At 40.0% G+C, this 16,826-nt stretch overlaps 1 protein-coding gene across 5 annotated transcripts in view; it reads right to left on the bottom strand.

The window, feature by feature from the left end:
* DNM3 (dynamin 3) overlaps positions 1-16,826 on the bottom strand; it is a 193,712-nt gene that overhangs the window by 19,114 nt on the left and 157,772 nt on the right. For all 5 annotated transcript variants that reach the window (XM_052800743.1, XM_052800741.1, XM_052800740.1 and 2 more), the window contains 3 exons: positions 5,776-5,940; positions 1,095-1,321; positions 227-463 (listed from right to left, as the gene is read on the bottom strand). In XM_052800743.1, the coding sequence (XP_052656703.1) occupies positions 227-463; positions 1,095-1,321; positions 5,776-5,940 (629 nt within the window). The remainder of the gene's footprint in view (positions 1-226; positions 464-1,094; positions 1,322-5,775; positions 5,941-16,826) is intronic.

Raw genomic sequence — 16,826 nt, forward strand, 5'->3', positions numbered from 1 at the left:
TTGGGGTTTTTTTCACGAAAAAACTTCCTATCTTTTCAGAAGGTCATATTTGTGCTAAAAATTGGTTCCTCAAAACACCTCTGACTCTCTGCAGGGAATGCCCAATTTTGGTTTGTTACAAGACTTCCTCAACAACAGTGCTCGACTTTCCGACACAGTGCAGAATCTGTCTGTTATGCTAGAGGGAGAGAACCATGCCCACCCCCAGGAAGATTAGACATCTTACCTTGGGACGCTGGGAGGAGCCCGCGTCGGCCGTGAGGGAACCTGGGGAGGTCCTCCAAGGGCTTCACCGCCACTCGGAAACAGAGGCAGGGGTCCTGGGCGGAACGGGACCGGGGGAGCCCCCGACTGAGGGCCTGGGGATGGGATTGCAGGAGCAGGTCCTCGGCCAGGTAAAGGTCTGGTTGGGGGATTGTTTAATGTAGGTCTCCTCTGAGTTGAGGGACTTGGAGGAGGTGATCTGGTGAAATATCAGAGATTTAAGAAGTTCAGTAAGGTGGGGTTTGGGGTTCTGTTTGTTTCTTTTATTATTATTTTTAAACAGATATTAAAACCTTTTTAATGCCTATGACAATTGTTTTTTCTTGGCACTTTCCTTTGCTGTCAATGTCACAGCATCACATATATTTAAGTCTCACACCTTTCCCACAGACAGCATGCCTTATGTTAGTCAGAAATAAATATATGAGCAAAGAGGTAAATGTAATGGATTTTAATATTAGAGTTCTAATAATGTTCTGTTAAGTGGATTTTCTAGGACATGGAGCCCAAGATGCTGAATTATTATAACGGCTTGCAAGAAGAGGCCTTGTGGATGCACCACTGGGGTGACAGAAGTGGCTGCTATCTGAAGCATCAGACAAGCTATAAATCCACTGGATGGTCTTCTACAAGGCAAATACCCTGTCTGGTGTTCACATACATATCCACAGAAGATATATATATAGGAAAATGTTTTGAATTCCATCACAAATGTTATTAAAGACCTGGAGGAGTATCTGCCCCAAAAAACAGGCAAGGAGTTTGATGTTGATGCTGACAATGTCTGCCTGTCCTAAATTTCATTGCAATACAGATTTGAGGATCCTTACCTGCGGGCCTGCTGAAGCCAAGAGTCATCTACGGGAGGGGGTGCAGGGGTTGAGACAGTGCTAGTGCTAATATCGCCAATGATTGCTAGGGCTTCCTTTAGTGCTTGGTACATGCGGAGCATTTCATCTCGCCTCTGCGCCTGTTCGGCTGACTCCTCCATCAGAGTGTTTTGGTCCTCAGAAGAATACAAGTGAGCCAGGAGTTCTGCGTTGATAAATTCTTTTACCTATTTCATCAGACAAAAAAATCCCACCAAACAAATAAACAAACAAAAGACCCTATTGAAAATATAATACTGAACAAATACACTGCGAGATCCATGGAACCAGGAGACAGACATATCTCAATTTAATTGGTTTCTCCTACTACCTTACATCAATCCTGCTGGTCATGCGGTTTTTGTTAGGTCAGATCAGGGACTAAAAAATGCTGAACTCAGATTGTGCTGATGGTGCAGCAGCCTGAGGTCTAGCTGTGGCCCAAGGAAAGGCTGGCACATGCAGCTGGGCAGAGCAGCTGGAAAAGGATGGACTAGACCTTTTAGCAGCTGCCTGCATGCAGGTGGGCTTAATGCAATTACAAAGCCACATTCTGAGACAATGATTCACGTGTGAGGATAAGATGGTTTTGTGCAGTCACTCCACAATGCACTGTGGCCTTTTTTTGGTCTGTCTTTGAAACACTGGACATGGCTGGAGTTAACACTGGTCTACGTCTCTAAGGTAACACCTCTGTTTACCATTCATTTCAAACAGGCTTCCTTCCCAGCAGCTCCCAGGAGTCAGCCAGCATTTTGGTCCAATTCTAAACGGCTGACTGAGAGGTAAATGGCATCCATTAGTAATACCATCAGATACTAAATTCCCCCGGGAATGGGAATTTTCAGGCTTTATAACATCTCTGTCAATTATTTTCTTAGCAACAATTTAGCCTACTGTAGACGGTGTCTTTCATCTCCAACAACTTCATCAGATTCTAAATATCCCATCCTCATGCATTCAAACTGAAGGGAGAAGTCTCCACGTAATCTAATTTACTATATTGATTTCCTGCTATGCTTGCCCTGGTTATGGAAACCTGGGCCACATTAAGAGAGGTAAAAAGCTAGAAGTACTCTGATTAAATAAGACTGCAGTAAATAGACCAACTGCTGACCTACTAAATCCTTGCATTTGAGACTTCTGTTGCTGTTCTGATCTATTTCTCACCTGGCTTTTTGCTCTATAAAGCTTTTTTGAGCTGGAGATGCTAAGGATAATACATTCCCAAGATTCTGATTACATAAACCTGAGCTCCGTTTGCACACAGGTTTGTGCTAGTTTAGCAACACTGATTTAAATCCTGACAGCTAGACTAAGGCAATGTTTCTGTTCAGACAAAGTCAGTAAGAGCACTCAAACTGTGCAGGCATGGGAGCCTTTATGGTCACCTAGCAATGAAAAGAAGGCCAGGACAGACCTTACAGGGAAACAAAACCATATTGCCTGCGCTTGGCTGTCATCTCCCATTCACGTATGACAGGAGATGCACAAATTCTTAGCAAAGCCTGGAAAAATTTTCCATGAGTCTCATGCTGTTTTCCAGTAGATGGTACTGATCAAGAGCCAGAGTACACTACTTTCCTCATGATTGCCAAAAACTCCACATTAAAAACAGATATCATAGTTAAACAGCATCACATTCTACTCGATGAAATGAGCATTTTAATGGCATCACTTCAAAAAAAGAAGAAGAAGAAGTCCTAAAATTAGATTAAGGCCAGAGCTGATTGTAAAGGCATTGTTAAACCACAAATATCTGTTTGAAAAAATCAGCCTGTGACAATTATCATGAGAGATCCCTGTCTGCCACTAGCAGGAGACTCAAGTAACTCCCTGAACTCTTCTGGAAGGGGAAGACTGCTGTGTTAAGGACGGTTCTTGGATCAACCTCCTGCCTTCTGCAATCGGATACACTGTACTAGACAGAGGAAGATCTTCCACAACAGCCACTTTCTCCAGCTTGGTAAAGGAAGGGAAAGTGACACTTACTCACACCTTTACTCCTTTCTAGAAAACAGAAAGACTCATGGGAATGGTTTAAAACATTTTCCTTCACAGACATCAGATCAGGCCTGCAGTCAAAGCTGAACCATAGCAAGCGTCCAAAACGTCAATGCCACAAAGCCTGCCCTGTCACTCTGAAGCGGGCTAAGATGGTCGTGCAGCTTCATTCGTCAGCGGGCAGTCTACAACATATACCACTGCCTCAAATGCAAGCACAATCCATTCCTTAACCTTAAGTTTGGTAGTAATAAGTACGCTGGAGTTTTTCTACTCAGCTGAGATTAATATCAGCACTGCTTATGGAGTATATACTGTCTACTGTAAGACCACCCCTCTTGTATAATCTGCGATACCTAGGCACCATCAAATACAAATTCTGAAATGTGCATTTTGTTTCTGCATGTTTGAATTGTTAACGGTAACTCAATGCAGTTCTGTGTGGTAAATGTATTTTCTTCTAAGGTAATCAACATCCACCCTAAGGGAAGAATAAGGGATGCATTTGGAATACAACAATCTAGGTTTAGGCCTCAAAATATGCTTAGGGAGAGCATCTAATTATTTTCTGTACATTAAGTTTGAACCTGATACTTCCCTTGAATCTTAAGTGCTCATTTAGAGGCCCACAAAATGGAAAGGAAGTTCTAGGAAGACTTGGGAGGTTACATTTGTCATGGAAACAAACTCCTTGGGATCGATTTGTTTCCAGAGTTTTGGAGGCAACACGATGGGGCAGCAGAAAGTATAGAATATGCTCATTAAGGGGGAGAGAGGGTGTTTTCACTTAACTCCTGGTGGATGGGTTGGACTTCTGAAGGCTCTAAGGAACACACACATATTTAACAGGATCCACCTTCCATCACAGCTCCACTGCTTTCCAGGTCTTTGCACAACCTTTTGGCCTGGCTCAGCAGTCTTAATACAAGCATTTCTTTCTCCTTTTAATAGCGCTTATTTTTTAAAATTGATATTTTAGCTATTGTTTTTAATATGGTATTTTACTGCCTATGCTGCACAGAAACAAGTGCATTAATGTTTCCAGTCTCACTCTTCACAGTCCATTAAAAAGTTTTGATTCTTTGCCACAAATTTAAATTCTAGGATTGAGGTGGAGGTCTTAGCTCACTCGCAAGCCCAAACACAGGTATAGACTATGAGGTCAGCTGAAAGGTAGATGATGTAAGTATGTTGTTTCTGTGTGCCATGGTCAGCCAGCATGGGAGACTTTACCAATGTAAGAGCTGATGAGATTGAAAGTATAAAATCTTATAGTATTCTACTTCTGAGTAAAGCATGCACTTCAGAGACCCTCAGATTATTCCATATCAGGAGGTGAGTGGCAGAAAATTTAATGTAAACTTTCAAAAAGAACTGCTCACCAAACTCTGCAGTTTATGAAATGAGAGCTAAAACCCAGCCCTTTCAAAAGGCACTGAAGTTGTGCTAAGTCGAAGGAGCAAGTTGCTAGCTGTGATCTGGAAAGAGCAGAGGGAACATGCTCACCCTATAAATTCAAGAGCATGGCTGATTTCAGGAAAAAAAGGGCAGTTCCACTGTTCCCATGCTTTTTTGTAAAAACTCACCCATGACTAGAGCATTATGTGGAGTCTGACTCCCCTAAACCTAAAGAAGTTAATGGGTTATCTCTCACCTCATGCAAAAATTCTGATTGTATTATATGTACCAGGAATTTCCATTGAAATTTCCTGTCCAACCACCTAACTCTTAACTGCAACACAAATTCCGCAGGGCTAATGAAATCCATTGGACTAAGGCTAGAGGTGGCTCTGAGTCAAAAGTAAATGCTACTTTCTAGCCAGATTTGCCTTATAGCATATTGTATTTGTAAAAACTGACTGGTTTGATGACTTCACAGAAAAGGTGCTACCCATAACTAACAGGAGCCGTGCTTTCCATTATTAGTTCATATGGCAGCAGTGGCACTAATGTTAAGCTTTGTTTTCAACAAGGTCCATTCGGAACTCTGCCGGGAAGCGAAGGCTGAGATCCTAGTGCAGTGGAAAAACAATGATATCTCAAAGCCATTTCTTTAACCAAATAATCTTCAGATCTAAGACACACACAGTAAATCAACCAACCACATCTGCTTATCTACACAACAGTGTCCTAGGGTTCTAGATTTATTAATTGAAAATGGTAGCCTGAAAATATAAAGAAACCCAAATAAAATAAGAACTGCTTTAAGAAACCATGACAAAGGGCTACAGATTGAAAATCAAGGAAGCACAGCTCTGCTCTGCTGGTCTCACAGACTGCCTAGATGGAGCTCCCAACTCCCTTTTCCTGTTATATCAAAAGACAGACAAAAAAAAAAAAAAAACCTTGCTTTACCTTTAAATAATAATTTATATTCTGATTAAGATGTAAATGAATTCAATCTTTAGCATTTTGGAGTAAGCACTCAAGGCAGTGTGCCAGCCTTTCAGAAGGCTCCAGAACTTCCTACTACTACAGAAGATTGGAATATTTTGTCTAAGAGCGTGGCATTTATGGGAGCGTGTTATTCTCTTTAGTACCTGCTGTTGTTGCTGCTGTATTCAAGAGGTGTATTTGTATGAGTGCAAGAGATTTGACAGACATGTTAAGATAATTTAGAACCCTGGCTGTTACTTACATTATTGATCATAAGATGCATGATTGTTTTTGGTATCAAATCTCGGATACATTTGTTGATAATAGACATGTAGGAGTCCACAAGATTTCGAATTGTCTCCACCTGTCTCTCCAGCTGGGGGTCCATTGAAAAATTGTCTGCTTGGCCATTCTCATCGTTTTCAGTCTACACAGGAAAGAAAAAAAAAAAAAAAAAAAGAAAAGTCAAGTCTTTCAAACTGCAGTAAACTGGAAATATATTGGGGAAAAAAACTGGACTTACACTGTAGTAATCCAGCAATGTAACTCATACAAAGAATGTCTGGAGGTTAAAATATGAAGTACTGGCCTGTTCAACATTAGTGTTTAACGTCATGAAATCTGGACTTTTAGAGATTAATGCAGTATGAGCTGTAAGACCTTTTCCACAAAGTACATTATATATTTCCACACAAATTTGTAATTTTGTATTTAAGTTTTCAGACAAAGACGTGTGGTGGTAAATGAAACCCCAAGAAATTACCTCAGATCACTTACTGCGATACTTATTATCCAATCTTTTACCATTCAGATTCAGCCAGCTTGACCCATGCAAGAAAGCAGCACCTGGATTTTGAATTTTACCCTCCTATGGCTAAAAAACATCCTTGTTATTTAAGACTGACTCAGTTGTGACAAATTCCACACTTCAGCCTCAAACTTGTTAGATGTGAATAGCACCTATATAAACAAAGGATTTATGAAGGATAACAGCAAAAGCATCATTGGTTCCAGTGCTCAAGGCTCAGTATAACATAGGCTGGATTATATATTAGAGGTCTCCTTTTCATTGGACAGAAAAAAAATTCTTTGTATGTAAACAGCTGACCTAATTAAAGAAAATACAAGGAACTTTAACTGGAAGCTAAAAGGTATGTACTTTGCTTTGGTCTGGCCCGTATAAATGTAAGAAAACCTAAAAAAAGAATAGTAGCCTTTTGGCAAAAATCAAACTGCTTTCTGAGGCTCAAAGATGCCAAAAGAATGGAATTTCAACCTGGAAAGTACAAAGAACAATGTCCTTTCCCCAGACTCTGACATATAATACTCCCTGAAAACAACCACCAAAGTCATATTAGCATGAACTATAAAATCTAAACCTGTTCTGTTGGCACCTAGAAGCCTAACATGAAGAAACAGAAATTACTTGCACAAAGTGAATAACCCAATAACGAGAACTAGTTATATACCAGCCAGACCCCTGTCAGCACAACTCCATTTATAATATAGCATTTAGCTAAAATTTGCACACTACTAGTGCTTTACAGATTCCCGGAGCAGTTGAAATCAGTAGCTAACCCATTAGCGAAAGACCGTTAGAGCCAGATATGCAAACATGTCACCAAAGAGGCTTCTTCCTGCATGAAATCCATTCTTGCTGGGCCAAAAAGAGATTCCTAGTTTCATCTCCTAATGCAGGGTCTGCTTCTGTTCATGCAGCTTTGGCAGGTAGACCACTTTGTATTTACTCCTTGTAAACTATGGCTTGGTCAGTCCAGTCTAAATGAAATGGTGATAGTTGTGATTTGTTAAGTTATAGTTTTGTTAAGAAATAAGATCCAATGTACCGTTTAGAACCAAAACTAAATGTTTGTAAAAGAAGTTTCAAAAGTTCAGATTGTTTTTAATTACAGATGAATTACTGGAAAACCAGCTAATCTATGGACTTTAAAAATCATTAGCAGTGCTACCCAAAAATCCTGGGACTGTGGAGGACACTGAAAGAGCTCTTGACGAAAACAGTGTTTTCAATTCTGTAACACCAGTAGACACACTACCCTATAAACCTTAATCATTTTGTTAATAAACTGCATATGCCAAAAAGTCACAGCGTGCAGATTGAGTACTCTCCTTAGCCTCCATGTCTGAAAAGAAACTGACTGTAATTTTCCCTGTGAAATACCAAATAAACGGAAAATCATACATCTATCATACACCCACAGATTTTAGCCAAGTAACTGCAGACTGAAAATGCCCTCTTCCCAGTTCCCCTGCATTTGACTTCTATTCTCTTTCTTTTCTTCTTTGCTGTCTATATAAAATGCATTTTGTCCAAGTTTTTTTTTTTCTTTTTTTTTTCTTCACTGTTTAAATTACAGATTGCAATAAGATTCTTAGCTGGCTAAGCAGCAGTGACAGATGTTTATCATTATCCTCATCAAGAGAATGTAAAGTAAAAATAGTAATTTGTCTCTGATCTTTAAGGCAAAGGGTAATAGTCTGCAAACATTTAACCTCTTATATACAGGCTCATAGGTGATATTTACAGAAAGTGGATAATACTTCAGGAATCCATCTCTTGTTTGAAACTGTGATAGAGCTGACTTCATACTGTTGATTTATTTTCTCTGAAATCAGAAAAGATCAATCTTTCATGAGTTTACAGTAATTCATTATGAAAGCTTCTGGCCATAGTATTCTTAATGATTTGATGTCTCAACTGAAGGCTTTTCATACCAGAAACCATATTGTTTGGATTGCATCCTGCACATGGAAGTCTGTGCTCTACAGTACACCTACAAGCATCATCAGGCTTTTTTTTGTAAGCCATCTCTGCATTGTGCCAACAGCAGCATCTGAGAGTAAGGTTGCCTGGTAGAGCTGGGCATCACAACAAGACAGAAGTGATGTAGATGCCCTATTCCATCTCCATGTCATTCTTTCAAAACAGCTGGTTTTCTCACTGAGCATCACGGAGACTCTAGTTTCAGTGCAAGCCACCCCTCAGCCTAAGTCCCTGCCACTCTGCATTCTAGAAAGGCTTTTGCAAGTCTGTTGCAATGAATAAATCCAAACCAGAATACGTAAGAAAACCCTCACATCTCTCTGACCGCTCTTGAACAGAACGTTCATGCTAAACAGAAAAGGAGAACGAAGAAGCTAGAAACAGGTTTCTGTGCCTTCCTTCCCAGCAGCCAAGGCAGCCAGTCCCCTTTCAGTGCTCCTCATCCTCAAGCCAGAACTTGCTCGTTCCAATAGCAAGCGTTAAGTGACAGCATATGAATCTGGATTAAGTTTTCATTCAGTTGACTCTTGCTTAATACAGCTATTAATTGTAGACAGGAATGGAATATTGTTACTTCAAATGAACACAACTGCAATTACTTTAGGAACTTTTGTAAGCCTCCAACAAAGAAACTATGGAAGAATATAGAGCGCTAAAAACCAGGTAGAGAAAATCAGATTCATCTTGGAAAACCCAAATTCAGAATATCTGATGAAAATACACCAAAGCTACAGAGAAGCAATATGTGAATAAAAACACGGACGAAGAGAAGGTAACATGGAAGCCAAGATGGTACTTTCATTTATATATACATACACATTGCCACAGAGATAAGGTCTTTTCCTCCTACCTTCTCTGCACTTTAGAATAATGAAAATAATAACTACTCCTTATTCTCTGCAGCAGGTCTCACCTGTATTTCATAAGCTGCTTTGTGATCCTTGCATGGAAAGGTGCTAGTGAAACACGAAGTATGCATCATTGCCACTGTTCTACCTTTCCTCCATTTAGATACCTTCTGTACTAAGACAGTATTAAAGATTAATCAAAGTGTCATACAAGAAAAGACTAAAAACTGCATGCAAAATCCAAACCACTTAAGTTAGTGGGAATTTTACTGCTGGCTGCAGTGGGAATAGGATTTCACCCTACACATGCATTTCTACCAGAAATGTTATCAGTCTTTTGAAGACTGTAAACTCTCTGCTGCAAGAGGAATGATCTAGTGTGGTACAAAGGGATGTAGGCATGAGGAATTGTGTACGATCCAAAAAAAAAAAAAAAAAAAAAAGGAATAGTACCTCAGAATATCAGGATAATTTTCCTGATTGTGGGAATTATAAGCATGTTGAAGAATGTCCCAAGAAAAATTCAGGAAAAGTGATTCCTTTTGAAATTCACAGCAAAACTGGGTAACATACTGAAAACAGTCCTGAGCTGGCCACACAGAGAGTGCAATACTTCTAATTTCCATGATTTCATTACATTCAGGGCAGCTGCCAGCATATTTAAGAATGTCTTGTATAACATTCCTGATGTCAGTTCCAAGAAGGAGCATTTGTCTAGCATTTTCATTAGAGCAGTGTATCAACCAATTTTCTTTAATCAAAAAGGCATTCTATTAAAAATGACTGAAAGGAAGCAGACTGGAAGGTGACTGACTAAAGGGTAAAACTCAAAGCAGCAGCAAAGCTATGCTCTGTATGCTAAGAACTAAGTCCATGCCTGCAGTAAGAAACCAATCATTTAAAAGCTGCTTTCATATCTTTCATTTACAGATCCAAGTTCATAACAAAAACTACCACCTGAAAATTAATTACTCCCTCCAGATTGTATTTGTTTTAATCAACAGCTGCTGAATATATAATCTATTTTATCTATTTCTGTCCAAGTAAGATTTTTCTTTAATGCATCAACACTCAGCACACTGCAGTTCTCCTAACCCCGCTGCCTTTTCCTAAATCTTTACAAGCGATTCTTGATATTCTCTCTTCATTGCAGTTTGATACTGTATATATAATTTAGCTGATGTACTCTCAGCTGTACATAGCATGCCTTTTGCCAGAGGACTGCTGAAACCACATGATGGCTTCACACAGTGAGGTTTTCTTACTGGAAGGAACACAAGTAAATGACAATACATTAGTTTTGTGTATTTACAACAAAGCAAGCAGCAGAAAAAGAATATTTCCCGGGTAGCTTGGAAGCTGTCCTTCTCCCTCACAGAGGGTGACTTTGCCGCTCTCTTCCATGCTTTCAGCATCTCCTGACTGTACTGCTGTTGCCTTTACTGAACCACCCACAGGCTGCTCCTTTCAGCTACTATGCTTTCATTAGCAGCCTTGAACTGCTCTAAACAGACGTTATGATCTGGCTTTCCCTTGCACACACGATCTCTCTCACTTCGTATCCACGCAGAATAAAGATATAGGCTAGCTCAATTTGATTCAAAAGTATTTAACTCTCTAGATTAGTTTAAACAGTCACCTACTTAGATTCTTCTTTGTGGTTACAGACATCGTATAGTACAGGACATTAGCTAAAACCTTCTGCTGAATCCACAGACTGCTCCCCAGATATTTACCTAGCTTTAATGATCCCAAACATTCAAAACCTATATTAGGCTCTCTCCCTGCCTTCTTCAATCAAGAAGCTGATTTGGAACTGAGAGACAGAAAAGAATGACCTATTACCAGAACTCCAACACATTTGGAGTTACTTTTGTCTTATAGTTCTTAACAGGTTGACCACTAATCATGTTAAATCAATCCAATCTCCTTTTAGAGCAGGGATTCAGATCTTATGGGTAAGGTATTAACATTAGATGGCACATATTTCAGACTTCAGTAAAGCTTTTTGACACAATCTCAAGTGACATTTTCATCAAGGGGAGTGTGCTCTTCCTGCAGTTACTGGTTGGATGCTCATTTCCATAGAAAAGCTGTCAATGGCTCACTGTCAAACTGGAAAACTCTGTCAAGGGGACTTTCACATGGGCTGTAATTTTTAATGTGCTTATTAATGCCTTAATGCTCAGGAAGGTGGATTATAGCCTGTGCTTATTACATTTACAGATGAGAAGAAACTGGAAGGGGATGTGAATGCATTAGATGACAGGACCAGAATTCACAATGATCTGGAGAAGCAGTTTAAAAATCTAGATGAAATTCATTATGAATAGAAAATACTTGACTTGGGCAGGAACAAATCAGTTACAAACATACAGCACAAGAATGGCCACTTAAGGAGCAGTTCAGCAGAAAAGAAACTGTGTCTACAGTGCAATATAAACAGAGTATTACTCAACAATGTCTTGCTATTATGAAATCAGTACAAGAATTGTGCATGCAATTCTGGTTATCACACTATCAGGAACATTTTGAGAGTGTTCAGAGGAGACCATTGAAGATGATGTTCAGGCCTCTCTAAAATATTACCTGAAAGGAAAAGCTAAGATCAGTTGGGACTGATGAGTTCAAAAGAAACCACCTGTGGAAGGAGAGAGATGAGTGTCTTTGCCGATAGGAAAAGGTGTCAAACAAATATTTGGAAAGTGTTGTATGGTAAGAACAGTGAAGCACAGAAATAAATGGGACTAGGAGAGTTGCAGAATCTCTTCCAAAGATTAGACCAACATCCCTCAGAAGTGGCGTAGGTACAGAGATCCTGCCTTGAGGCAGGGGAAAGAACTAGACAACCTCTTGCAGCCCTTCCATCCAGTGGGTGATCCTGGGTGCAAAGCAGCATGAAATTACAAGCCGAGAACACTGCAACAAGAAAAGGTGTTTCTGAAAATACAAAAAAATTTTACAGTATCTTCTACTTTTCTTTCTGTTCTATGCAAAAATCAAGTAAAAAATAAACCATTGCCATGAATAGCTATCTCCCCTCAAAGAATCTGTACTCCAATTTCACCATTTGCTGCCCTGTACATCTCTCACACAAAGGACTTTTACATAACCCTCCCTCCACTGCAAGTTTTGATTCTGGGCCAACAGCTGCTTCATGCCTTTCAGAACAGACTGCTGGACAAGCAAAAGCAAAATGAGGCTGGCATAAGGAAAACAGCACCTTTGTTTATAAAACAAATACTACTTTGGAATTTGCAAACTTTTCAGTCAAAGAATTTCCTTGTCATAACAACACATGAAGTGCCCCATATTTATAAGAGCACATCAGAAAAAAATCTAGGATGTGAGATACTATTGGCATGATATTTGCCATTATTTCAGTGTAGAAGGAGGTCAACAGATATTGGGAAGTCTCAAATAGTGGTGAGTTACCCTGGAATTCAAGTCATGATGATGAAGACTCGAAATGTGATGATTAGCCCAGAAGATGCTCAGGCTGAAATTTATTGTGCGTTTGTTACCAAATGCATGAAACACGTTCCCAGAGACAACAGTCTGATCCAGCAGTGGACATTAACTGTGAAGGGAACAGGATCATTTGCTGTGAAGGGAGGTAATCAATAGGTGGAGGCATCGACCAGACATCTGAGGATTAAAGGATTAAAGCTACTGGCTGTGGTATGCAGTTCCCCTAAGAAGGAAAACAAATAGAAGTCTTAGAGATTCTACCAAAGATGATGAAAATAAAAAGCAGGAGAATTAGTCAGTGATGATGCTGATCAGAGAAGTATTAAGAGTCATCATGAAGACTGAAATAATACCTTGCCTTTCACCTCTGTTATTTCCCTCCTTACCAAAAACATTCTTAGAAGAAGTGTTGGCAGAACTGATCATTGTTGAGGACTTCTACTTAGCAGTAACCATGCAAGAAAGGGTCACTAACAAAATTTTCCTTATTCCAGCAACAGTGAACGAGACTCGGCTGAAGGATTCCTTTAGGGACAAGGAATTGTCTTATTTTATGAGATCAAAATGGGGCAAGTAAGTGCTCAGTGCATGGACAGTGGCTTGGTGAAGGCAAATCTTGGAAAACACATTGCCCAAGATTACATGTTTAAAGCATAGCTTATGACTTCATGTGTCTGTGTATAATCTAGGAATTGACATTTTTCACAAAATGTGATCATTTTAGAGGTAGGCACCCAGAATAAAGAATAAAAATCACAATTCTGTTTTTCCGAGATCCTGTACTTAACCCCTGTTCCGTGGTCCCCCTTCATTTCTTCCAGCCGAGATGGTAACTTCTCAGCACTTACCAGCCTGGTTTAAAGAAACTGGAATACAGGAGAAGGGCAGTGTGCAGATCTATGTGCATGCTGGGAGGGACGGACTTGGAGGAGGCCTTGTAGTAGGGGAGCTCTGTACAGCGTCCAATGCAGGGGCTCTATAAATTACAGCCTTGTCTTTTATTTTTAGTTGACCTAATGCAGTGTGTCACCTATAACTGCACTCTTTTCCATAATTAATGATGTCTAGGAAAATATTCTGAAATTCTCCTCTGATAAGCACCTAGACAAACTTGATGTTTCCTCTCCTCTCTGAGACGCAAAAGAGGACGTTAAACTGTTTTCACCCCCACATCCCTCGAGCCATGAGAAGTACCAGATCCGTCTCTGCTGGGCCAGACTAAGCCCTGGTTCACCACAAACTCAGTGCAGTACCGACAAATGATCTCCATAGTAAATGATGCAAATAAGAAATGTCAGCATGTTCCAAAATTCCTCACTTAATCTTATTGCCAGTTGTATAGTCTGGATAATCAGTAAATAAATCCCTCTAACTTTGCTCAAATCCTTAGGGGCTGAATACACAGAAAGCACTTTCTAATTCATTCTCATTAACCTTCCCAGCTCTAAACAAAGTAATTTCCTACTTTTCTTAGTGTCTGATTTTTCCACTGGCCTCTGCAACACCTGATTTAGCAGCAATGATTTCTCACTTGTGATTTCTGTTTTGAACTGGCATTGTTCTTTCTCCTCACACATATGCTTGCTGGAACAGCACGAATCAGCAAGATTTAAAACCTCCCATTCTCAAGTTTGAAGCCCCTAAAGGGAAATTGCAGTTGTGATGCCAAGGAACACAGTCGTACGTTATTTGACTTTTCCTCAGCCAGGCTGACAGCAGAGGGGGGGGGGAGGAAGGGAGGAAGGAAAGGGGAAGGGAGAGGAAGATGGCATTTTAATAGCACCCACACTGATTTCACACAGTTGGATCACTGTGCTCCGGAGCGGCACCATTTCCTTTCCCCTTTGCCTCACATTCAGTCAATACTGCTAAGCCAGGCTCTACGGGAAGGATTCTCAATCTTTTTCTCCCAGCATGGACCGCATCTTAGTACAGAAATCTGTCTTGTGGACACCTCCCCTCACAGGCTAGCTGGCTAGCCCACCCTTTACCCCCATTTTTGACAGACCATTACCAACTCAAGCCTTGCACAGACCACCCCACCCACATCCCAGATGTGACTAAATGGGAGAACATTCCTGCCAGGACAAGATGGATTATTCCCCCATCTCTTGCCCCAATTCTTATAGTCTCTGTAGGTAGTACCCACAGTAATTGCTTATCTGAAAAAAATTAATAATGGGAACGTATTTAATCTAATTTAGCAAGTAGACATACAAGAACCACCAGCATCTTATGTAGATAAATCTACCTTTCCCAGATGTTAGTCATATGCCAAACATATCTTGGCCAGAGTTCTCAAAAAAACCCATTTCATTTGATAATTCAGGTCTTAAGATTCAAAGCTCTCATACACATTAATGGTTTTTCCATAAGCCCTCCGTCAGGCAGAGTGACAGTGGTCTACAAATTCTGGCAGGACCTCTTACCCCAGTAGAACATCAATGATCACCACCATCCAAACTCCCCATTTAAGAAGTCCTTTAACTTTGCAAGCAAAAATTTGAGCTGCAATATTCCTGTAGCAGAAAAGTCTCAAAACAGATCAGAAGAGGAATTTGAAAACACCGAGAGCTTTACTGGAGTGTAAAAAATATTGCTAAACAAAAGAAAATCATCCATGCAGGAGCATTTTGGATTCACACCACAAGAACAGAAATTGAAAATTATTGGGTAAAATTATTTTCAGGGTAAGAAATGAGTTGTGAGCAACTGTGCTGCACATAATCCTGGATCAAATGAAATTAGATACTGCTTTAAGACATGGCTTCCATTTTGTATAAATATACCAAAACCCTTCTAAGTATTCTACAAAACCAGCAGAAAATGAAAGATTTTTTCTTTCCCTCCCTAAAATAAAAACAAATTGTATTTAAGAGACAGTGAGATTCTGGTAAGTTAATACACATGTCTGTAAGCAACAAACATAAACACTTCATGTTATAAGACCACATGCTTGCTGGCACAAACCAAAATGAAAATATAAAGTTTAAACCTTAAGTCACTCTGACCTCCTCTCTATGGGGAAGTTAAAGGACATGAGTGATTAGCACTCTTCCTGAGGTCCAAGCAGACACAATATGGAGTTTACCTTTGCAGTTAAGATCACCTGGCTTTATTGTTGCCACAAACAACCATAGCCTTGCACTTCAGTTGGATATTTTTGCAAATTAACTTTTAAAATGACCTGTGGCATTTCCGGTTCAAAGGACTGATTTTCCCCCTGTCCTCCCCTGCCTTCTGTTACTAGTCACCAGCAAAAGGTGAAGTCCAGACTCATTTGACATCTCTTATTTTTCAGCTCTTGCACAGCAATGTACAATCAAGGAACCCCATCCTTGTGGCAGCACAATGAAAAGGCAAACTTCTTTCAGACAGGGAACAGTAGCTCACGCACACGCTCCCAAGGATTAGAACTGGTTTTATCAAGAAGAGAAAAAACTGCCACACCATTAGGGCTAGCCCCTGAGCAGTGGTTTAACATATTGTCCCAATGACTGAATGTCTCACAGTGCAGTTATAGATACAAAAGTTTCACTCTTCTTCCCCTATAGTTCTATTTTAAAATGTTTTTTTGTAATAAAATTACTGTGAGACAGCTAAATCCAAGGGCGGGCATGGAACTTGAACCCATGGCCTTCTGGCTTAGAGGTGAGACTATTCCTAACTGAGCCAAAGTGACATACATAATATGCTTTCAAGGTTTTTAGAGAGCTCTGTCATGATTTAAAAACACTAAGTCTTTGTGGTACAAACCACAGTGCAGGAAAGAACTGGGGCTCCCTTTTTACTGCTAATTTTAGCCGATGAATTGTTTATAATCTCCTGCAAAATACATAAAGCCTTATTCTGCCTTAAGCTAAGAGAGAACAGCCTTTCAAAACTGATTCTTAATTATAGTGTTCCCCTGCTAGATGGGATGGAGGCAGGTTCCAAAATTGTGTCAGAGTATATGAAGTGATAAAATGAGGATGGGTGAGCTATTTTTAAACACACTCAAAGACTTTGAGGTCAAAATCCCTGAATTTATAGCCTTATGGCCATATTAAGACTCATGGATTATTAAGACCTGCATGATGAGATTCAAATATAATTTCATTTGAGACACCCTCTGGCTTCAGAGCATGTGTTCCTTACCAGTCTGCCTGCCAAACTGGGGCCCCCCAGGGAGGCACCTTTAAGCACAGATTATGTCCCTACTGTAGACAG

Source organism: Harpia harpyja, chromosome 11 (genome assembly GCF_026419915.1).
Source record: "Harpia harpyja isolate bHarHar1 chromosome 11, bHarHar1 primary haplotype, whole genome shotgun sequence".
Taxonomy (NCBI): Eukaryota; Metazoa; Chordata; class Aves; order Accipitriformes; family Accipitridae; genus Harpia; species Harpia harpyja.